This window comes from Mytilus californianus, unplaced genomic scaffold (genome assembly GCF_021869535.1).
Source record: "Mytilus californianus isolate M0D057914Y unplaced genomic scaffold, xbMytCali1.0.p SCAF_5, whole genome shotgun sequence".
NCBI lineage: Eukaryota > Metazoa > Mollusca > Bivalvia > Mytilida > Mytilidae > Mytilus > Mytilus californianus.
Genome location: NW_026262701.1, coordinates 119,937,962 through 119,963,725, shown reverse-complemented (window position 1 = coordinate 119,963,725; position 25,764 = coordinate 119,937,962). Strand labels below are relative to the sequence as shown.

Here is a 25,764-nt window from a genome sequence, read left to right as displayed (position 1 = left end):
AGGACAGTAACAGGATGGAAAAATTATAGCATAACCCGAATTTTTTATAAAAATAGTCGCTCCCTCATAACTGATGCAGTGTTTTTATACTTCCGGCCCATGCATACGTTACGGTAACATACGTTTTATTAGTATAGTGCAATTAAAAACTATAAAATAATAGGTAACATTAAAGACATAATAAAAAGGTACGCATAAATCAGTACTTACCGATCTTTTGAATTTGATAGCCAAACGTTTTCCCTTTTAAATCTTCACGCTGCCATTATGTCCTGGATCAACGTCTATGACGTCACACTAAAAGACTTCCGTTTTTGAAGGGAGAAACTATTTTTTTTCCGTAAACAAGTAAATAGTAACAGGAAGGACAAATATTCACGAACAGGCATTCTAGTTACTGAGGAATATTTGTGTTCTTAATTTTAACCATGGAAAGTTATTTTTCTTAAAGTTATGATGTTACTGAATAAAAAAATCATCCTGTTGACCATGTAAAAGCTATTTTAATTACAGATTATTTGAATGAAAAAGTAAGATATCAAATATGAACACATGGAAATTGGCAATTTTTCATACTTCAACATTTACAAAAAAATGAATAAAATTTCTGCACACTAATATTTGCACTTACTATCTTGCAATATGTGTAACGTATAATGTTAAAAAGAAAAATGATGAAAAACAAGCATATTAAACGGATAATAGACAATAACCGAAAAATGTACATTTTTTTGAAATGACTGATATATGAATACACCAGAAACTTAAATGAACTAGTTTAAATCTGGTAGACAATACTAATATTTACTTTTACAACAATAAAAGTTTTGTTTAGGTTCGGATTGTCTTTCCAACTGATTTTAGATTGAAGTACTCATATTTGCAAGAATCTGACAAAATTGAGATCTCAGTTATACCTATTTAAATCAAACTGAATCTAAACATCTGCCTTCAACACAAAATTCTCTGATTACCAAAGCATAAAGATATGACATAAGACATATAAGCATTTATAATTTGACTTAGTTAAAAAAAACATATCACATAATGATGCCCATGCAAGCCTCGAAGTACACACATGAAGCTGCTACACATGAGGAATTTTAGTGTAAGGGTAAGGGGAAGTAATGTCATGAGAAATTTGCCCCGTCTCTTTAAGCATACTGTACGCCTAATTCACATAAATGTAATGAAAATGACAATATTTCCAACAGACGACTAAGGTTGTTGTATGATTAAATGATTCCATAGTCAGGCTAGGTTGCAGTTTTGTACCTCTCACCCGTTGAACTTTAGTCATTTGGTCTCTGGTGGAAAGTTGTCTTATGTGGGAACCATACCACATCTCCTTATTTTTGTATCAATAACTTGTGTAAATGGAGACAAGGACTTTATCACATGGAAACAATGATAAATCATGCATTCAATTCTTAAATCCATATAAAGAAAACTAATTTTAGAATAGATAGTAAAACGAGGGTTTGCATCAGAGTTGGTAAATTCACCCAAAACAAGGTAAGATGTTAAGTGTATCAATGTGGTATAAATAAAAATGAGACAGAAGAATTAACTGTGAGAAAATAATTTGAGCACACTGAGATGGCAGATAGGAAGATACTGGTTTTATTAGGGAGTTAAAGATACAATGATGTGTCTAGTGTGATGAGGACTTATAACACATGTTGACAGAGAGATGATGGGTTGGTCATAGAGAGGAAATGATTTGTAGAATGAAAACAATCACAGGGAGACGACAGTGACTTAATTGGTTACAGAAAAAAAAACTAGATCAGATGGAGACAGTTTAGCTAAAAGTAAATTATAGCTTGAACGCATAAAGGCATAAAGATAATGGTTTGATAAAAAGACAATGATTAGATTCATAGAAACAATAAACCCAATGCAAGGGTTGACTTGGGTATAAAATTATGGTAATCCCTTGGTTTTTCTTTCAAAGCGACAGGAAACCCTTTGCCAAAGTGGTGCGTCCGTTTGGATGTGCAGAATGTATGAATTCACAGCCAAGTCAGGTCAGAATGGGACGTAAAATCCGATGCCTCGTTTAGAGAGTTCCCCGCTTTTTGTGCGTTAAAGAAACCCTTGCAACATCTCCGTGAGGGTTCAGCAGGTGGCATGTTACAAGGCTAAATATCTGTCCCTATCCAATTAACCCTCATTTCCCAGTGACATTTCTAGTTTCCTGCCCTTCATCCCGGTCGACCCCTATTGCAGGACTTACCAACTGTATTTTTTGTTAATTTGTTTTCGTCCTGAACATGCATGAAATATTTTCCACTGGACGTACAGCAATCAACATCCAATCAAGCATAAAGATATTGGTGTTTTACAAAGAATAATGGTTTGATCAAAGAGATATTGATATGATCACTGTGAACGATGAAAGATCATAGAAATAGTGAATATCATATGGCTTTTTCAATATCACATCCGTATCAACCTGAGACACCAATATAATCCCAAGAGCTCTGCTCGAGGGATTATATTGGTTGAGGGTTGATACGGTGTGTGATATTGAAAAAGCCATATCATATACACTTTATTATATACATATACCTCATGTAGATGTTTTTTATGTGACATGACGTCACACAGATAAGAAGGTTTGAAATGACGTCATACAGATTATAGGTTTGACATGACGTCATACAGAGAAGGGGTTTGATAAAGCCTTTGCAACCGTGACTGCAATCGATGACGTATCGATATCATCACGGGTGGCTGATACAGCACGCTTGCCAATGATTTTATTACACGTACAATTTATCTGTATTTACTACTAAGTATATAATAAAGACATTTATTTGATCATTTAAATATATAACGTTTTGGTTGCATTCAAACCAGTTCTGTTTAATCTGATCTACATGATGACAGTGGATTGTTGAAAGGGCAACTAATCTTGTGATTTCATCAGACTGACCAAAGAGGAGAATTGTAGATCGGAGTGAGACGATGATTCGATAAACGAAACTGTTCGTACATGACGATTACTAAAACTTCATCAGAGTGAAACACTGATCTCAGGCATCAGATTGGTCACAAAAGACAGAAAATTGCCTTCAGAGACAATGATTTACTTAATAATCAGAGGAACATATTTAAGTCTTTTACTTCACAGGGACATTACAGAATGACCACATGAAGATAATCGTTAAATCACAATGATACCTTGGTTTGATCACAAGGAGACAAGGGTTGGTCACACTAAGAAAATTGTTGGATCATAATGAGACAATGGTTAGATCACAATGAGACAATGGTTGGATCACAGTGAGACAATGGTTGACTCACAATGAGACGATGGTTTGATCAACCAAGGAGACAATGGTTTGCAGTGGCGGATCCAGAAATTTTCATAAGGGAGGCACTGACTGCCTCTGGTTTGATCATAATTGAGATGATAGTTTGATCACAAGGAGGCAATAGTTTGAACACAACGAAACAATGGTTGGTCACAATGCTACAATGGTTTGATCACAAGGAGACAATGGTTTGATCTCAAGGAAACAATGGTTTGATCACAATGAGACAATGGTTTGATCAGAGAAAATGGTTTGATTATAATGAGATAATGGTTTGATCACGAATAGACAATGGTTTGAACACAACGGAGCAATGGTTTGATCACAAATAGACAATGGTTTGAACACAACGAAACAATGGTTTGATCACAATGAGACAATGGTTTGATCACAAGGAGACACTGGTTTGATTACAACGAGGCAATGATTTGATCACAACGAGACCATGGTTTGATCACAATGAAACAATCGTTGGATCACTATGAGATCGTGGTTTGATCACAATGGGACAATGGTTTGATCACAAGGATACACTGGTTTGATTACAACGAGGCAATGGTTTGACTATAATGAAACAATGGTTTGATCACAATGAAACAATCGTTGGATCACAATGAGACCATGGTTTGATCACAATGAAACAATCGTTGGATCACTATGAGACAATGGTTTGATCACAATGGGACAATGGTTTGATCACAAGGAGACACTATTTTGATTACAACGAGGCGATGGTTTGACTATAATGAAACAATGGTTTGATCACAATGGGACAATGGTTTGATCACAAGGAGACACTAGTTTGATTACAACGAGGCAATGGTTTGATTATAATGAAACAATGGTTTGATCACTATGAGACAATCGTTGGATCACTATGAGACAATTGTTTGATCAAAAAGGGACAATGGTTTGATCACAATGAGACAATGGTTTGATTACAACCAGTCAATGGTTTGATCACAATGAGACAATAGTTTGATCACGAGACAATGGTTTGATCACAATGAAACCATGGTTTGATCACAACGAGGCAATGGTTTGATCACAATGAGGCAATAGTTTGATCACAAGGAGGCAATGGTCTGATAACAATGAGACAATGGTTGAAGAACATTGCTGTATTGTTGATTTCAAAGGGCAATAATTACTCAATTACAGAGAAACAAAGACATGACCACGAAACAATTCATTTTGTTTCACAAAGACAAGAAGACAGTGACTTCTGATGAGATTTTGGCCTTAAGGAGTAAAATCTGATTGGTTAGCTTATAATCAGATAAAAACGTGTCTGAATAAGGCAACTTCGTCCAATCACATTTATAATCAAATTGAACAAGTCAGTTTCATAGTCCTGAATATGCAAATAAACTCATCATAGATACCAGGATTTAAATTTTGTATGCCAGACATGCATTTCATCTACAAAAGACTCATCAGTGACGCTGCAAAGTTATATTTGCAGCTGGATGTTAACTACCCATCAATCAATAACTATATTTACAGATAATGCAACAGCTGTGTTACACCTGTATTATTATTTTATCCAACACACATATAGAAATTCCCAGATAGTAACATTTGGAAAGAAAGTCTCTAAGAATAGGTGGTCTAAAAGACAATATTCCTGACTGATCATATATTTGGATAATTAATGTAAAGACATCTGGTAAGACACCATGCCAAAGCCTGACACAGCCAAAAATTTGCCTAACATATAAGACAAAGTCATACAAAGGAGGTATGATAAGAGCCACTGAAATCGCAAAAAAAGTTAAATCTTGTTATGCCTTTCAAAATTATGTTAATCTAATGGATAAATGAATGGGCTGAAATAATCTGGACACTTTAGTTCAGAAAGGTTATTTGTGATGTCATGAATTATCCATATATATTATCAGTCAGGAATATTGTCTTTGTGATGAAATTGACATTTTAGACCTAAATAGTTTTCTTTCAAAATAGCAACAGCTTTATCCCAAAAAATATATTTTACACACATTTGAATCAATGCAAATTACATCTTGTTGCAAAATATTTTTTTGGGTAAAGCTGATGTTCATATCTTAATATCAAATGACAAGATCTCAAAATGAGGCTATTTTGGCAGTTTGCATTTTTTTTATCACAAAATTCCCGGACTTTGTAGCCCTACTGTAAATATGTAAGACAAAATATGAAAATATAAATACTGATGATTGATAGTCTAATGTTTGGATGAACATTTACAGCCTGTTATTTCGCTGATTTGTAATAATTTTTTATTTTCGAATTCAATAGGCCAAAAAAGTGGCCTTACCATATCTTCTCCTTTTGAGACAAATTATTGTCAGTAGTTATGTGATCATGAAGTTATATCATACAAGAACAACTAACTAATTATGTTTTTCATTTTATTACAGATTAAATAAGGAAAAAATACAATACACAGATCCATAAATAACTAAAGCTACACAATATGTCAATAAATAAAGATGACTGACATGAATAATTACAGTGAACACTTACGGGGGAATCTTATAAGTAGATTGAGAATAGGAAAACAATGTTAGACGTGTTGATGTGCCTCCTATGAAATAGGCTACAGTGAATGTCTGCATCGAAGGATCAGTTTTAACAAGCTAGATAAAAGTGCATTGAAAAATTAAATTTCATTTTACAGAGAACAACATTCACACTTAAAGCATGTTATACGACTAAATAGTACTAGGGGACCATCTCACTGAAAACAAAGTCTAAACATAAATTTCTTATAATTTTATCATAACAAAGAAAGAAATTCTTTACAAATGAAACTGTACTGTTTTGGTGTAATTATCACTTAACTATAGATAAAAAAAATATGACAACTATTTTTCAAATTCTGATGCACAAATTTCTGGACACTGTTAATTATTAAGTGAATGAAAATGTATATACACATCATGACCTCAATCTAAATGTTATGTTACCCTGTTATTACACTAATAGAGAATTCATTCATAAAGTCGACATTAAAATGGATCAAAGACTCAAATGGTTAGGTTGTGCAGAATATTTCTAGAACAACGAAGAATGGTCAATACTGAACATTTTAATATATGAAAATTAAAAATATAGAATTGGGAAGCAATCTTGAAACAACTTCATAATGGAAAATGCACAACTTCAAAAGCTTGTTAAGTTTCTGTGAAGTTTCAAGGACTTGGATTTTAAAAATGAAAATTGTTACCATCTTTTGAAAATACTGCTGTGGAAATAACTGAGATCCTAAGTCAGGAAAAATTGGGGGATGATAAAAAAAAAAAAAAATAAATAATAGCCGATGCACATATGGAATCTTTCTGTGAAGTTTCAGGGATCTAGGTTGATCAATGTACAGAAGCTGAATTCACAAAATTGGTACCGTCTTTTGTAACTTTGCTGAAAAAGTTCCCAAGTTTGGAAAAATTCCTCAAACAATTCCATAAAAGTAGGTCCTCAACTTCAACATGTATGGAATCTTTCTGTGAAGTTTCAGGGATCTGGGTTGAAAACTGAAGGAGGAGTTGATCACACAAAACTGCAACTGGGGTAAATTAAGTCGCAATTCTGTAGCTGAGTCAGTTGATTGAGTGCTAACATTTAAAGAATATTGCGGTTGTGGAAATTGTCAGTAAATGCTGACCACCACGGAATGATATTATTACATACATAAAAAATTTGTCCACAAATTTAGATGGTCATCAACGTATAAGATAAATCTAAAGTAACAAGTGTCACGTAGAAAAGCACACTATTTGTGTCCTTCAATGTAAAGTTTTCAACAAAATGTCACAACCCACAACTAGAGGCTCTAAAGAGCCTGTGTCGCTCACCTTGGTCTATGTGAATATTAAATAAAGGACGCAGATGGATTCATGACAAAATTGTGTTTTAGTGATGGTGATGTGTTTGTACATCTTAATTTACTGAACATTTTTCCTGCTTACAATTATCTCTATCTATAATTAACTTGGCCCAGTAGTTTCAGAGGAGAAGATTTTTGTAAAAGATTACTAAGATTTACGAAAAAATGGTTAAAAATTGACTATAAAGGGCAATAACTCCTAAAGGGGTCAACTGACAATTTCGGTCATGTTGACTTATTTGTAGATCTTACTTTGCCGACATTTATTGTTTTTTACAGTTTATCTCTATCTATAATAATATTCAAGATAATAACCAAAAACAGCAAAATTACCTTAAAATTACCAATTCAAAGGCAGCAACCCAATAACGGGTTGTCCGATTCATCTGAAAATTTCAGGGCAGATAGATCTTGACCTGATAAACAATTTTACTTCATGTCAGATTTGCTTTAAATGCTTTGGTTTTTGAGTTAAAAGCCAAAAACTGAATTTTACCCCTATGTTCTATTTTTAGCCGTGGCGGCCATCTTGGTTGGTTGACCAGGTCACGCCACACATTTTTAAAACTAGATAACCAAATGATGATTGTGGCCAAGTTTGGTTTAATTTGGCCACGTAGTTTCAGAGGAGAAGATTTTTGTAAAAGATTACTAAGATTTACGAAAAATTGTTAAAATTTGACTATAAAGGGCAATAACTCCTAAAGGGGTCAACTGACCATTTCAGTCATGTTGACTTATTTGTTAATCTTACTTTGCTGAACATTATTGCTGTTTACAGTTTATCTCTATCTATAATAATATTCAAGATAATAACCAAAAACAGCAAAATTTCCTTAAAATTACCAATTCAGGGGCAGCAACCCAACAACAGGTTGTTTGATTCATCTGAAAATTTCAGGGCAGATAGATCTTGACCTGATAAACAATTTTACTTCATGTCAGATTTGCTCTAAATGCTTTGGTTTTTGAGTTATAAGCCAAAAACTGCATTTTACCCCTATGTTTTATTTTTAGCTGTGGCCGCCATCTTGGTTGGTTGGCCGGGTCACGCCACACATTTTTTAAACTAGATACCCCAATGATGATTGTAGCCAAGTTTGGTTTAGTTTGGCCCAGTTGTTTCAGAGGAGAAGATTTTTGTAAAAGATAACTAAGATTTACGAAAAATGGTTAAAAATTGACTATAAAGGGCAATAACTCCTAAAGGGGTCAACTGACCATTTCAGTCATGTTGACTTATTTGTTAATCTTACTTTGCTGAACATTATTGCTGTTTACAGTTTATCTCTATCTATAATAATATTCAAGATAATAACCAAAAACAGCAAAATTTCCTTAAAATTACCAATTCAGGGGCAGCAACCCAATAACGGGTTGTCCAATTCATCGGAAAATTTCAGGGCAGATAGATCTTGACCTGATGAACAATTTTACCCCATGTCAGATTTGCTCTTAATGCTTTGGTTTTTGAGTTATAAGCTAAAAACTGCATTTTACCCCTATGTTCTATTTTTAGCCGTGGCGGCCATCTTGGTTGGTTGACCAGGTCACGCCACACATTTTTAAAACTAGATACCCCAATGATGATTGTGGCCAAGTTTGGTTAAATTTGGTCCAGTAGTTTCAGAGGAGAAGATTTTTGTAAAAGTTTACGGACGACGGACGACGGACGCAGGACGACGGACGACGGACGCAAAGTGATGAGAAAAGCTCACTTGACCTTTCAGGTCAGGTGAGCTAAAAATGGTAATCGACTTGATATGTACATCTATCCTATGTGATATTTATATATGTATTTAAAAAAAAAAACTTCCACTATTTTAAATAAACCATTGTTTGTTTTCTTACACACATTTCATTTTAGGTTTCTTTCTTCTCTAAGTGTTTTTTTGTAACCTTTTTTACACATTCAGTCAAAACTTCTCATACTCTTTATTATGAAAATTAGGTTAAGGTCATGTGACCTTTCAAAACAATGTATACTCACTTTAAGCAATGTTTAAATGGTAAATATTGTAGGCCTATCATATATATTGTGAAACAGAATTAATCTTTATATAAACTAAACTTGACTGAAAATGAAGTTAAAGTCATGTGAAAGCTTTCAGATGTGATGTGATCCACATTCCAAATACAGTAAAGGGAAGAAAGACAGTCCTGAAAGTAACACAGAAAGATTCCAAATTAAAAAAACTTGTACACATGAGAAAGATCATATCATAGGGAACATGTGTACTAAGTTTCAAGTTGATTGGACTTCAACTTCATCAAAAACTACCTTGACCAAAAACTTTAACCTGAAACGAGACAGACGGACGGACGGACGGACACACAGACCGAAAAACATAATGCCCATAAACGGGGCATTAAAATAATTGTGTATGCCCCTCTATACTGAAATTTCTGTAATTGCCCCTGTCATTGAAATACAAACAACCTAATTTGCATTTCAAGTGTAACTATTTTTAGCTCAGTAAAACTTGTTTATTTGAATTTCTTATGCCTGTAAGTATTGCATGATCTGAAAGATTTAGGAACACTTTTGTTGGTGGTAGTTTGACTTAAGAAACCTACAAAAAATCAGTCCTGTGGCATATGGAATTTTCTGTGAAAAACACTCCTCGAAAACTAATCATCAAAGGAATGTTTATAAAATATGATTTAATATCAACAAAAAACCTAAATGACTAGTTTACTTAAACCAATTAGAAAAACTGAATACAATGACACAGTGTACTACATGTAACTAGTGTAAATATAAGGACTTTTACTATAACATACAGGGGACCAGTCCGTTTCAAATGAGAAGTCTAACAATGGGAGTTAAAGTCAACCTGTTTGAATCACTACCTTATTTGATTCTCTATATACAAACACTACTTCTTCTCTTCATAGTGCAGAATAACAGAAAATGTCAATTAATTACAACACATTTCATTGTTAACAATAACAAAAATCTTTTTTGGCAGTGTGAAAAAAACCCAGGATAAAATAAAATAACCTATTATGGTGGAATATAACAAATTTACACTTATTTATACAATACTGAATTAGAGGTCCATTCATTATCAGGTGCGAGACAAAAAATATTTCAAAAATAACAATATGATCATAATAAAAAGCTAAAACAATCCTACACTGACATCCAGGTTTACAGGTATATTGACCATCTACAAATGTATCATGTTTTGTGAATTTTATCATTTGAATCATAGATTTTTAACAATGAAATTATTTCTCTATACCAGAAACACATATGTCATTAAGATGTAGTTTTGTTCATTGTAGTGTTGCATTGCTGCCTAATTGCCATACATCAAACATATCATGGTCTGAGGACAAAGTTATCTTCCTTTGATTTTCGTTGTCTACAAATATAGTCCCTAGTGTGGAGAGTGTATAACTTGCAATCTTATTTCTTTATATTTTAAGCATAAAATATTAAGAAAAGGGATGAAATTACACGTTAAAAAAATGTGGGTGATAAATTTTTCTGTAATGTAGTGATTTGGTCTAGTTTAAAAGGTAAAATATTAGTATGTCTGAAGCTGTCAAACTGAATTATATAGACCCCCTGAACATAGAATTGTCCATATTTTGAGTTGGAGCTGGTCGACTTTTCTATAATTTTGATATTATTTGTCCCAAAAGTAGTACACTACACTGCTAAATTCTTTTTGAGATAGAGCAGGTGCAATTTTTTAATTTGAATTAATTGTCTAAAAGAAATTCACTACAAAATAACTGTGTTCTCAGACCTAATCATTTGCATGCCCAAATAAATTTACCAAAAAGTTGGTTGGGAATGTAGGATTTTTTATCATGGCCTTGAACAGACATTTCCTTGGCCTTAAATTGTAATCATTCTCAGTAACAGTTCTTACCCAGTTTATCATTTAATACTAAGACTAGATTTTGTTATTCTATACAAAAGTTAATAATTCAGTTAAATGCAAATGTAGGTTAACAAATGAGCTTATGACTTGTATGAATATGTGCAAATTGTTACACAGTACATGGATTTGTAGGTACATGTAATGAACACAATTTCATATATATAAATTACATGTTATCAAAGTAAAGCATCATTTATATTTTATACACAAACCAAAATATAACACATGGTAACAGTTAAAACTTATACAAATCAGCTTTAACCCCACCATCAAAGCATTTTAGTCGTACACAAGAGACTAGGTATTTCTGAACAATTCTTACATTATAGAAGGAAAATAATTATTGAAATAGTTTTTGAACGACTGAATTAAAATTTGGTAAAGAAATTTGTTTTCTGAAACAAGAATTAAAAGTATGTGTATTTACAGAACAGGTCATTTAAACCTGTGTGATAAAAAAAAATGTGGTTAAATGATATGTACATATACAGAACTTAACTGCTCAATTGCAATTATCTTAGTTACTATATAACAGTTTTAAAGTCAACGTTTACTTCCAGAAGTAAATCAGTCAAAACTTCACGATATACGATATACATATTGTATGTTAACTTCATTCTGTAGCGACTGAAATAAAGGAGAGACTTTTATCATAGACAGGTATTCCAAAGCTCTAGATTAAATTCCTAAGTGAAAAGGGACAAGATCCATCGATATAATCAATATAATGATGGCCTCCCCATTTCAGGAATTTGTTGCACAATTTCTTGTTACAATTAAATACAATACTAAATACAAGAATCTTCATATACAGAAGTTGTTATCGTTGTTAAGATAAATCTCTATTGCCTTCTGACACTCCATTGACGGCCATCTTTCCAACAACAGATTACACTCAGATTCATTGGTTAGTTCTATTTTTGTTCTCTGATGACTTCTAATCAATAATTTTGTTGTCTCTAAAGCCTGTAAAGAAAGTAATATAAAAATAAGAAGGTGCGGTATGATTACTAATGAGACAACTCTCCACCAGAGACCAGATGACGTAGAAGTTAGTAAATATAAGTCACAATATTAGTCCATTTCATTGATATGCAATAAATCACCGATTTAACAACCAGAAATTTCAATTCAAAATACTACCTTTAAAATTTCACCAAAGAAAGAGCCACTACAGAGCATCATTCTAATGTCTATTTATAGAACTCTAAATCTATGTTTTAAAAAGACAAATATTTATCTTTTTCTTATTTATTCGTTTTGAGTAGAGAACATTTGCAAGATATTACAAAATATTTTTTTAATTTCAAATCTCATTTTCTACACCATATGCAATTAGGCCTGTATTTTTACATGAAATAAATGCGTTATTTTCTTGTTTTTTATATGGAGTATTTTGGTAGAACATTTATCTATCTTATATACGTTTATATTTTTGTTTGCATACTTTTTTATCTTGTTCTAAATGCTTGAAATTCTTTTAGTGCTTAATAGCTACTGCATGAATGTCATTATATCTGCATTTTATGTTTGCTTCTTTATGCTTTGATTTGCTTATTATTTACTATAATTTGCTATGCTTGATACCAGTATTTATGCTTTGCATGATGTGCTTACTGTTTTATGTGTTTTATGTCTTGTGTTTATCATATATATGTATGTCAGTTAAAGGCTCTACAGAGCTCATGGTGTATTGTTATATGTATATATGACTTTAAATAAATCTTTTATGTTTATGTAAGGGAAATAACTCTGAAAACAAGGTTCAAAATTGGAAATATTCTAACCACTTTAAAATTTTCAAAAAGTGGTAATTTTTTGTTTGTTCTGACCAGGGAAAGAACTCAAAACCTTCACTTGAGGTAAATGCAAGACCACCAAGGCAGTCTTCAAAGAAGTTGCTGCAAAGAACTAACAGTTAGTGGCTTTTTTTTTATTGAGGAAAACCTGTTGAAAACAAAAGGCTATATTTTCTATTCTGAAGATTTCAGACATTGGTCTAACAGGAAATTCTTCTAGTTAATTTAACTAATTGAAGGACCACCATTGCTGTTCTGGTATGACTTTCTCAATATCTTATTACTTCTTGGCCAAAAGACATGAGATACCAAACCAAGTTAACACTCCCCAATAAAGAGTGTATTTTGTTTACCTTGCCAGATTGTAGGGCCATGTTTTCTATTCTAGGTATGACTTCTTGCATTATACTGGTAGGCCAGAAAACCTGTGATACTAGACCAAGTTGACAGGCCTCGATAGCTGTGATCTTCCTTCCTCCAATCAGTAATTCATTAGCCTAAAATAAGATGAATCTTTACTAGCATTACATTTAGGTGACAAGGGAGGTAAATAAAGCCATAAAAACACCATTTATAAGTGATTACAAAATAATAAGGCATATTTTCTAATTTTGTCTCGGAAGGGATATGGTGGTATGAATACATATACCCCTCTGCTGTAAATTAAAGAGTTAAATGAACATTGAGTGCATTGTAAACATTTCGATATCATAATCAAACATACAATAGAATAACAGATGCATTGATCTTATGGCCTTTGTAGAAGTCGTATCGTGGACCTCCTCTGTGGGGTTGCCTTCAACAGTGTTAGTGTGTACGTATATGTAGCAATCCTATTTCAAGTTGCAATAGATATCAATTCTAATTAATTTGTGTATCTATTTCTGCAAAAACTTTCAATTTTTAAAAATACATCTCCTTGTTTAAATATATAACAATACAAACCATGGCCATTCCAACTGTGGTTGGTAACAGAAATGATGCACATCCTTCTGGTGTTTGTGACAGCTGTGAATATGGTAAATGGAATGATGCTTTATCACTGGCATAGACGATGTCACATAACGGTAGCATGGTCATCCCCAGACCAATGGCAGATCCTGTCACTACCGCTATCAAAGGTTTGGGAAATGTGATGAGAGCTTTCATAAAATCCCTGAAATAAAAATTAAGCATATTATTACTAGTAATATAATAAAAAATAGCATAATGGTAGAATGGTCAGTCCCTGACCTATAGCTGACCCTTTAACTACCACTAGTGTCAAAGATTCCTTGAACCATCTATATATCTCCTTTTGATATCAGCAGATAAGTAATTACTATTGAAACAAAATATCAAAATTACAAGTTAACAATATAACTATCTGTTAAAGTCATAGTTCATTGCTTATTAAAAGAATGTTTAGAATAAATTTCTTAAAAACTGTCATAATGATAGAAGTTTTCATATCCAAGTCATATTCTTTTTAAACCAGACATCCTCTTTTTAAAGAAGGCATTCAAAATTGATTTAATTTCACTCAATCATTGGAATTCAATGGTGGCAGTAATTTTCATTCCACTGCACTTGCTTAATACTAAATTGTACAACCTTTCACTTAAATCATTTAGCTAAAATATTTTACTAGTTGATCAGCTTGTAGAGATGATTTTAAACTAGGATTTGATAAAACATTTTAGCAAATTGCTTTTGCCAAAGGACAAAGCCTTTCGGGTATAAACAGAGGCAAACAATACAGGCGCATCCCTTTTTATTCATATGCATTTATAATCATGTATACCTGAGAGCGTCTACCATTTTTCTTGCTGCCATTTTCCTGTCCATTGAATTTGAGATCAAGTAGGTGAGATCAATACCACTGCAGAACACATTCCCTATACCACTAAACATGACTAGATTACTATCATCATACTTGGCAGAGTTCAAAGCTGACACTACTTCTTGTATAACCTAAACAAAGAACAAAACATTCATACTATCAGCGTATCGGATCACCGTCAACATGTGGACAATTTTAAAGCCCACATTAATTTAATAACCTAATATATTATAATACCTAGCATCAAAATTACAACTGGTGAAACATTTATTGACAATTATTCAGAAATGTGTGAAAAATCAGGATTGCTTATTCTGTTCTGGCGGAAAAATGTACAATGCTTTTAAAAGCTGTCAAGTTGGCTATACCCTAAGAAACAGATTGAGCATATGGAGAGAAATGATAAGCAATATTAAATATAAAACATGTCCTAACATCAAACTCCTTCTATGACAAAGTTTATGAAATATACGTACCTGAGGATTAAGACAATTTTTTAACTTTGAATGTGTATTTAACCAGATCTGTGTGTATCGGTTACACTTTTTCACAACAATCTCTTTATATCGGTAGGCACATTCACTTTGTCTAACACTCATTCTCCGTTCCACATCATCTTCCCGCACCATTTCGTCTTCTCGTTTCTTGTTCGACTTCTTTGTGTGAAACTGGAAAGGGAGACTATCCAGTAACATTTTGTATGACATTGATGAGGGACTGATTGGGATCATAGCAGGGACATAGTGATACCCTGCAGGTACATCTGCACAAAGTGTATCCATGGCAACCATGGGTCTAGCATGTGTAGCTGACATGATAGGCTTGACGGATGTGAACACAGGAGTTGGTGATACTGGTCGAACAATTGCTGAAAGTATAAAGCAACAGAGTTTAAAAAGTTTTAAAATATCTGAAGAAACAGAAGACAAAATTCCTAAAAATCAGCTTAGCATAACAAAAAAGTCTAACAACTCCTATATTTTGAAAGTACAGAAAAAAAAATGCCAGGCTTTGCTATAAATATCATGACAATATGTCCGAACAACTTGGTGCAAGTCTGCAATGGGGCTTAAATTTATATAGGACTCTATTAGTTTTATCAGTTTTAAATGTAAATTATCATTCACATATAATGTTTGAATCAGACAAGTTTTAAAGCTACCTTACTAAACATCAAAAAGAATGCATAACTTTTTTTAGGTCACAATACTTTAATGAATTGCATCGGTATGTGACAATATGCTCATTGCAATACAGCTATTTCAGAATCATGATAATAACTGTATAAATAATATATATGTTCATGTATCAACTTGATATGTACTTGGTGTACCTGATTTGAGACATTTATCAACTTGATATGTACATGGTGTACCTGATTTGAGACATTATCAACTTGATATTGATATGTACATGGTGTACCTGATTTTGATGTATCAACTTGATATGTACATGGTGTACCTGATTTTGATGTATCAACTTGATATGTACACGGTGTACATGATTTTGATGTATCAACTTGATATGTACATGGTGTACCTGATTTTGATGTATCAACTTGATATGTACATGGTGTACCTGATTTTGAAGTATCAACTTGATATGTACATGGTATACCTGATTTTGAGACATGTATCGACTTGATATGTACATGGTGTATGTGATTTTGATGTATCAACTTGATATGTACATGGTATACCTGATTTTGAGACATGTATCGACTTGATATGTACATGGTGTACCCGATTTTGATGTATCAACTTGATATGTACATGGTGTACCTGATTTTGAGACTCCAGGATGGGGTTTTACTGCATCAATCAATCTCATCTTCTTTATATTAGATGATGACGTCTCCATTGGACGAACTTTCACCTGCAGAGTCTTTTTAGCCAGTTCTTTTTCTATCTTGCTAGGACCATCTATCTTTTTCTCATTTTCAGGTCTTTTTGGTGAATTGTCAGTTTTAGCCTTCTTAGATTTTGGAGATAAAGAAAATTTGACTTCTACATCATCATCAGACTCAGTGTCTATAATTTCAATACAATCTTCTAACTTTCTCTTTACTCCCTTTACTTTTATCTCTTTCTTCCCATCTTCATTGTTTTTCTTTTTTACTTTCACTTTTTTCACATCATTTGTCTTTTGTTTCTTGATTTTTTTCCCATCTGTCTGATCTTTTGTTATGATTTTTTTCTCTCCTTTCTTTTTCCCATCCTTGTTTAACTGTTCTTTTTTTATTTTCATTGATATTATTTTTTTCTTCACAATTTTTTTCTCTCCTTGTGAAGTCTTTGTATGGCTCTTTTCCTGCACTGAACTGTTATTCATATCTTGTAACGTTATATCTTTTGTGTCAGCTTCCAAACATTCGCTCTGATTTGAAGCACTTAATTGGCTTTTCTTTTCCTTTTTAATAGCTGGTTTCATTTTAACTACCAACAAATTCCCTGTTTTCTTCATTTTAAAGTTTTTATCAGATGTCTTCAAAGTTTTAACTCCTAATGACTTCTTCAGATTAATCTTCAAACTTGTACTCTTAGCTTTGTTTCCAAGTTTGGAGGTTTTCTTTTTATTTCCACCTAGTATTTCCTGATCTGATCTTTTCTTGTATTTTCTTTTTATTTTTGTACTATTCTGAGAGCTATCCGATTCATTTTGAGTTATTTTGTCACTTTCTGCGTCTTTTTGCAAAGCATCTGAGTTTTTGCTACTGTTTAATGTAACTGAACTCATTGTGCATTTTTTGAGTTTTACACTAGCTTGCATACAAGGGTTGTTAATCTTACTTTGTTTTGCAGAAACAGGAAGGCTAGTAGTAAGTAAAGTTCTTAAAACACTTGGAGTGTTGACTTTTGAACTCTGAACACCATTTGACAATATTTTACTAGAACTTTTAATAAACATTTTTGATGGATCGAAATATTCTTCAAGTTTGGAAGGTTTCTTTGGAGTCCTTTTCGTAGAGTTAATAGGTGTTGCTACCCCTTCTCCCAATTTTCTGGATTTAGGGGAACTTTTTGGTGATTGTGTTGGTGATTTTGGTGATTTGGGCGACTTCTTACAAGGGGTAGAAGTAAGCACGCTTGTGTCCACTGATAGATTAAGGCTAACATCCTCATTGTTAACAATAGCTGCATGCTTCAGTAAAGCTTTCTTGATATTATCACTACCAGAATTCAATCTCTTGGCTTTCTTCACAATTTTCAATGCCTCTTTTCTAGCAAGTTTAGACTTTTCAACATCTTTTTTGGTGTTATCATGTTGCTTTTCCTGAAACTCAAGGATTAAGTTAAAACAATCCAACAAATTGTCTACTGGTTCCCAGGTATTCCAGTCTTCATTGAAATTCTTCCACTTGACAAAAAACTGCAGTTGTCCATCAACCTCTCTCTGTTCCAATATGTTTTCAACCTAAAAAAATCAATTGTTTGTATTTAAGGCTATAAAGATTGTAATTATTTTAATTAATGAGCTAAAATTCAGAATATTGAATATATGATGGTCGAGTTACTGCAAATTTTTTTGTCTATTTTCTTAGAAAAATCAGTTTTGAATGATAGGATGATGATGATCATAATAGATAATGTCCAGTTGCAAATATCTCATTCATATCAGGACTAGAACATTTTAACATTCATATCCCTGAAATGGTTCAACCAAGGGAGGCTAGGTTTGACACTGGTGACTACCATCAAACCATGGTTCAACCAAGGGAGGCTAGGTTTGACACTGGTGACTACCATCAAACCATGGTTCAACCAAGGGAGGCTAGGTTTGACACTGGTGACTACCATCAAACCATGGTTCAACCAAGGGAGGCTAGGTTTGACACTGGTGACTACCATCAAACCACCAATGTCATAAACCTCATACAACAAAGTTCTGCAATGGCAAACCTTACAAGAATGTTGAGCTGTGAACAAGATCATTATGCTGTATCAAATTGTCAACAACCATACCTGTCAACCTATGAAAATAAAAATGCAGGTCATCATCTCATGACCTGCATTGAACAAGAAAATCTCAGGTCATAACGCTTATAAACTTTTCTTCAGCTGAATTTAAGTATTTAGGAGACATTTCTATATATTTTAAATTGAACAGTTTCCAAAATATGTTCACATGGTGAAGTATTAACTAAAAATAATTTAAAGCTTTAATTTTATTTCTTCATTGCATAATAAGCCATTGAAATCTGACTTTCCCATGCATGTAACCATTGTAACCCTAAATCCCTATACATGTAACCATTGTAACCCTCAATCCCCATGCATGTAACCATTGTAACCCGACTGCCTCATGTGTAACCTGACTTCCCCATGCATTTAACCATTGTAACCAGTGTTCCCCATTCATGTAACAATTGTAACCTGACTTCCCCATGCATGTAACCATTGTAACCTGACTTCCCCATGCATGTAACCATTGTAACCAGTGTTCCCCATTCATGTAACAATTGTAACCGGACTTCCCCATGCATGTAACCATCGTAACTTGACTTCCCCATGCATGTAAACATTGTAACCTGACTTCCCCATGCATGTAAACATTGTAACCTGACTTCCCCATGCATGTAACCATTGTAACCCTGACTTCTCCATGCATGTAACCATGTAAACCATTGTAACCAGACTGACTTCCCATGCATGAAACTTCACAGCCATGAATAACAGTCAGGGGTACTACTTGTACAAGTAATTTTTATTTACTTGAAGAAGTAAATAAAATATACTTATACAAGTTAATTATATTGTTTGAATAATCTCCCCTTAATTTTCTAAAAAATTTACTTGTATAAGTAAATTTTTTTTACAATCCCACAAAAATTCTCAAGTTTTGAGATGTAAAATCATGCCTTTAACAATTTTTCTCAGGTTAGCTCATAATTTTTGATAAGAGTTCAATGTTTCATCTCATTAATTCAACAAAGAAACTGATTGAGCAAAGATCTTAAGTATTTGCGCAAGGCCTTCAAAAATTGCTCCTTGGGGGCTTGTAAATGAGCAGTGTTCTAAAGATAAAAGACAAATGCGATTTTCATTGTCCATGAAATTACACTTAAATGAATAGTAAAGACATCTGCAAAGGACAGACAATTCAAAATTCTGTTAGAGCAAAGAAGTTCTAAGAATTCAAGAAAAGAAGATAGGATGACTTTTTTACTTGTATAAGTAAAAAAATCTGAATGCCTAAGGGACATAACTAGGCCAAAAAATAATTTACTTATACAAGTAAATAAAATACACTTGAATAAGTATCCTACAAATTTACTTATATAAGTATATTATAATTACTTCTTCAAGTAAATAAAAATTACTTGTACAAGTAGTACCTCTTACTGAATAAGGGGGTTGCCATGGTGACATGATGGCATAAAGGATTCTTGCATGTGAGTAACCAATGTAACCATTAGGTCAATGGAGGTTACAAATGTACCAGGATTTGAGAATTTCTGAATATGATGATTTATGATAGTTTGTATGAGTGTAACCAATGTAACCAATGTAACCATTATGTCAATGGGGGTTACAAAACAAGGTTACTTAATTCTGATGCACATTTTGTGCCTTATATGAAGCGGGTCATTTTCCAAATTCATTTTCCAAATTCACAGGTTATTTAACAAACCAACGGGTATTTAGAAAATCCCGGGTATGGGGTGAAATTCTCGGGTGTGACCCTCAGGATAAGGGTCAGTTGACAGGTATGTAACAACCTGCTTGAAAATTAGAAGGCAAATATTTATAAATATTTTATTAAAAATATTTGGAACCCCTAAATAAATTAGCTATAATTCCCTTTTTTATTTTAGGGGTCCCAGAACCTACATGTATATCAGAAACGAATTCATTTATTTGGTAGAAGATTAAAATTACATTTCTAGGAAAATGAAAACAACATGCAAGTTTATAAATTTCATGCGCCTGAAGCACTGTTATACATATAAATTACAAACTATTTTAAATACAAATTATACACTATATATATAATATAGACCTATTTAAACTTGTATGCAAATTTGTCGATCTGCCTTTAGTTAAAATCACACAAGTTCCCCGCAAAATTTCATATTTTAAAAAATTTGACCAAGTATTTCGGAGACAAAATTCATCAAATTACACAACCTTCAATTTAGAGATATATTCTTTTAGAGTTAAATATTTACAATTTGTTTTAATTTTTAAAAAATTCAGCAACTTGTTCATAAAAGATAAATTTCTCGGAATGAAATACGAAGAAGATACCGGCTAATTAGAAGTTCTAACAACTGAATTTTTCAAAGTGCCTTTATAGGTTTTCTTATATAATGAAAAACTTGTCTCTAAGTAATTAATATTACATAAGAATAAGTTTAGGTACCGGTTTATTTGAGGTATTTGGACGAATCATTTTCAAAACTGACAGCTGAAATGAACATAAAAGAAAAAAATCTTTTTGCAGATCTAGTAGTCTTCCTTTAAACTGATAATTTGAAACATATTTTTCTCTCTTTAACTTGTCATATGCGTTCCAAAATTAGTTGTTTATTAAGATCTCAGATTTTTTTTTTACCTCGTAAACTTCGTTTTCCGCCATTGGGTTAATGGTCGATAGGTGGCGCTTTTGTTTGAAAATGGCTGCCTCCATAAGGAGGTCTTTTCAAAATCATATCTTAACCTTCAAGAAGTTAGTTTATTGGGAAATTGATAAGAATTTGGTGTATATATAACAATTATTTTTCTAAGAATTCGAATTTTAAGTTACATGACACTTTTCAACTACAATGTTACTATTTTAAAAACTTTACTTCTTTCTGATCAAAGTCCACTTTCGCACATAGCCTCACAGGTAAGGAAGATTCAACTGGGCCCAAATGTTATAACATCAATGTCCCTCGATATTATGCCAAAGGCAACATGTAGTTCTTCCTTGAAAACTAACTTGAATTATGCTATGAACAAAATTGATATAAGTTTGATTCGTCCAAACTGACAGTGACAGGTAACCTATTCCTGAGACTACTATAACTGTTAGTGTTATAGTAAACTCAGCCTATTCAAATTATAGGCTTTTGAAATTTTATACAATACAAATACATGATCTTCCTTTTTTATATTGATTTTAAATTCAATTGCAGATTGAATAATTAGATTTTTTTTAGATGTATATATCAACATCTTTATATTTTCTCCCTGTTATACAGCACAAAATAAGTATTATTGCATATATATGTTGGTACCTTCAAGCTTCTTTACACATGAAAATAAATTCTCTTTAGGAACTGATAGCAGTAATGTATGTATGTATGTACGTAGATCCCTCCGTTTACGGAGCACCTCTCGAGAGCTGCGAGGGTACAGTGGAATCCGTGTACACTCCCTATCGGGATTAATGGAGATGTGTCACTAACGTATTTACAATGCTCAATATTTACAAGGACAATCCCCACCCCAACACCAGGGAGTGTTAGGACATGGCCGGATCTGTTATTATGGTGGAGGAAGCCGAAGTACTCAGAGAGAACCACCGGGCTGCTCGGCGGGAACAGACAAACCGAAGAGATATCAGCAGATTGATCTCCAGGTCAAAGTCGGGAGCAACTTTGACCTACCGAGGCCCCCATAGTACCCATTCTGGTTTAAACTCCGGTCTGGGTACCAGAGATGTGTGTGAGAGGGTGAAAATCACCCTTCTGACGTACTGATATTTTAAGCACACCGAGTGAGAATCGAACTCGGGACCTTCAGTACTGTAGCCATCGGTCTTAACCACTAGACCACGAACTCACATACAGCACCTTTAGTATTAAACATATTCTTTGTTGCCTGGTTTTTGTGTTATTCATTGTTGTTGTGGTAATGTAATTGTGACAAGCATGACAAGTTTGATTTGTAAAATACTGATTATTTTTTTTATTTTGACAACCATAGGATTTCCAGAGAAAACATCAACAAAAAACAAAAACAAATTATGAATCAATTTATTAAATAGTAAATGAATGAAATACAATAAACTTGTGTGAGGTAAACTCAAATTACAGATGCCTTTCGCAGTCTTCGCACTCTACCACAGGCCCACCAGCCCTGGCTTGTAAAATGCTGTCGGCTTGTGAAAATCCTCTCTACAGGCCAATAGAATCTAATTTAAATTTCTGTAAAATTCAGCTTTGGACCTGTAGATTCAAAAGTTTATCCTGAAGACTGGCTTTGCAACCTATATCTATTAAAATGATTAAATGTGAAAATGAAATATAGAATTTCAAAACTTAAAACAATGCTGCTTTAAATGGTTTAATGCTAAACAGTGCATGTAAAAAAGCCACTTATAAGCTGGTCACATTTTATCCTTCATGATAAAGTTCTTAGCACAAAAGTGATTGAAATGTAATTAAATACATTGACAATGTAATAATTATGTAATTGAACTGTAATTAAAACTTTGGCATTTAATTGACCCCAGGTCTGGTACCTTACTCAGTGCTGGAGTCCAAAAAGGATTTGGGTGCAGTGATTTACAAAAATATAATAACAAGCATTGTATCAGGTTATTATGCGGTTGTATATTGGTATGACGTTGGCGTCGTCGTCATCATCCAAAGACACATCGGTTTTCGCACAATAACTTTAGTTTAAGTGAATGGATCTCTATGAAATTTTACCATAAGGTTCAATACCACAAAAGGAAGGTTGGGATTGATTTTGGGGGTTATGGTACCAACAGTTAAAGTATTAGGGGCCAAAAATAAGCATTTTTGTAACTTCCAGACAATAACTTGTGTGTTAGTGTATGGATCTCTCTGACATTGTACCACAAGGTTCCATATCACAAAGGGAATGCTGGGATTGATTTTGGGGGTAATTGCCTCAAAATATAAGGAATTAGGGGCCAGAAAAGGGGCAAAAAACAAGCATTTTTCTAGTTTCATGACAATAACTTGTGTGTAAGTGTATAGATCTCTCTGAAATTGTACTGCAAGGTACCATACCACAAAGGGAAGGCTGGGATTGATTTTGGGGGTAATTGCCTCAAAATTTTAGGAATTAGGGGTCAAAAAGGGGCAAAAAACTATCATTTTTCTAGTTTCAGGACAATAGTTTGTGTGTAAGTGTATGGATCTTTATGAAATTGTACTACAAGGTTCCATATCACAAGGGAAAGCTGGGTTTGAGTTTGGGGGTAATTGCCCTAAACGTTTAGGAATTTGGGGCCAAAAAGGGTCCAACAAACAAGCATTTTTCTAGTTTCCAGACAATAACTTGTGTTCAAGTGCATGGATCTCTCTGAAATTGTACTGCAAGGTACCATACCTCAAAGAGAAGGCTGGGATTGAGTTTGGGTGATGAATCATAAGGGGGTTCAAAAAATTGGGGGGGGGGATTAAAAATCTTTAAAATTTTCCATTTTAAGTTGGTTATTTCTGATTTATATATAAAAGCAAATAATAATGATATGGTTTGATTTCATCAAAAATTGAAACATTGTGGTTCTTTGATATGCTGAATCTAACCGTGTATTTAGATTCTTAATTTTTGGTCCCGTTTTCAAATTGGTCTACATTAAGGTCCAAAGGGTCCAAATGTTATAACATCAATGTCCCTCGATATTATGCCAAAGGCAACATGTAGTTCTTCCTTGAAAACTAACTTGAATTATGCTATGAACAAAATTGATATAAGTTTGATTCGTCCAAACTGACAGTGACAGGTAACCTATTCCTGAGACTACTATAACTGTTAGTGTTATAGTAAACTCAGCCTATTCAAATTATAGGCTTTTGAAATTTTATACAATACAAATACATGATCTTCCTTTTTTATATTGATTTTAAATTCAATTGCAGATTGAATAATTAGATTTTTTTTAGATGTATATATCAACATCTTTATATTTTCTCCCTGTTATACAGCACAAAATAAGTATTATTGCATATATATGTTGGTACCTTCAAGCTTCTTTACACATGAAAATAAATTCTCTTTAGGAACTGATAGCAGTAATGTATGTATGTATGTACGTAGATCCCTCCGTTTACGGAGCACCTCTCGAGAGCTGCGAGGGTACAGTGGAATCCGTGTACACTCCCTATCGGGATTAATGGAGATGTGTCACTAACGTATTTACAATGCTCAATATTTACAAGGACAATCCCCACCCCAACACCAGGGAGTGTTAGGACATGGCCGGATCTGTTATTATGGTGGAGGAAGCCGAAGTACTCAGAGAGAACCACCGGGCTGCTCGGCGGGAACAGACAAACCGAAGAGATATCAGCAGATTGATCTCCAGGTCAAAGTCGGGAGCAACTTTGACCTACCGAGGCCCCCATAGTACCCATTCTGGTTTAAACTCCGGTCTGGGTACCAGAGATGTGTGTGAGAGGGTGAAAATCACCCTTCTGACGTACTGATATTTTAAGCACACCGAGTGAGAATCGAACTCGGGACCTTCAGTACTGTAGCCATCGGTCTTAACCACTAGACCACGAACTCACATACAGCACCTTTAGTATTAAACATATTCTTTGTTGCCTGGTTTTTGTGTTATTCATTGTTGTTGTGGTAATGTAATTGTGACAAGCATGACAAGTTTGATTTGTAAAATACTGATTATTTTTTTTATTTTGACAACCATAGGATTTCCAGAGAAAACATCAACAAAAAACAAAAACAAATTATGAATCAATTTATTAAATAGTAAATGAATGAAATACAATAAACTTGTGTGAGGTAAACTCAAATTACAGATGCCTTTCGCAGTCTTCGCACTCTACCACAGGCCCACCAGCCCTGGCTTGTAAAATGCTGTCGGCTTGTGAAAATCCTCTCTACAGGCCAATAGAATCTAATTTAAATTTCTGTAAAATTCAGCTTTGGACCTGTAGATTCAAAAGTTTATCCTGAAGACTGGCTTTGCAACCTATATCTATTAAAATGATTAAATGTGAAAATGAAATATAGAATTTCAAAACTTAAAACAATGCTGCTTTAAATGGTTTAATGCTAAACAGTGCATGTAAAAAAGCCACTTATAAGCTGGTCACATTTTATCCTTCATGATAAAGTTCTTAGCA

General features: G+C 33.4%; 2 protein-coding genes across 4 annotated transcripts in view; one reads left to right on the top strand and one right to left on the bottom strand.

The window, feature by feature from the left end:
• Nucleotides 1–5,702: 5,702 nt before the first annotated feature.
• LOC127700886 (cylicin-1-like) lies at nt 5,703–21,341 on the bottom strand. Of its 2 annotated transcripts, XR_007981758.1 has the most exons (8): nt 21,267–21,341; nt 16,493–18,125; nt 15,188–15,579; nt 14,673–14,842; nt 13,835–14,045; nt 13,243–13,386; nt 8,612–12,056; nt 5,703–7,607 (listed from the first exon to the last, which is right to left on the bottom strand). XR_007981758.1 is itself a non-coding variant. In XM_052204597.1 (7 exons), exons 1-7 carry the CDS (start codon nt 21,339–21,341, stop codon nt 11,895–11,897), a joined length of 2,787 nt encoding a protein of 928 aa, XP_052060557.1. In that variant the 3' UTR covers nt 5,703–11,894. The 2 variants fall into 2 exon arrangements, 1 of the variants encoding a protein (XP_052060557.1); XM_052204597.1 differs by having other exon boundaries at nt 5,703–12,056.
• Nucleotides 21,291–25,764, top strand: part of LOC127700890 (enoyl-CoA delta isomerase 2-like) — a 23,597-nt gene continuing 19,123 nt past the window's right edge. The window contains exon 1 of one of the 2 annotated variants that reach the window (XM_052204605.1): nt 21,291–21,380. In XM_052204605.1, coding sequence (XP_052060565.1) covers nt 21,298–21,380 — 83 coding nt within the window. In that variant the 5' untranslated portion in view covers nt 21,291–21,297. Of the gene's footprint in view, nt 21,414–25,764 lie in introns of both variants that reach the window. The other variant, XM_052204606.1, reaches the window with a different exon arrangement.

Excerpts from the sequence above, each read along its gene's own strand:
- LOC127700886 (XM_052204597.1), bottom strand. The coding sequence starts at position 21,341 with ATGGAGGCAGCCATTTTCAAACAAAAGCGCCACCTATCGACCATTAAC. Across the intron at positions 15,580-16,492 it reads TCCTGGAGTCTCAAAATCAG|CAATTGTTCGACCAGTATCA; the intron begins GTACACCATGTA and ends TTATACTTTCAG. Across the intron at positions 12,057-13,242 it reads TGGCCCTACAATCTGGCAAG|GCTTTAGAGACAACAAAATT; the intron begins GTAAACAAAATA and ends CTTTCTTTACAG.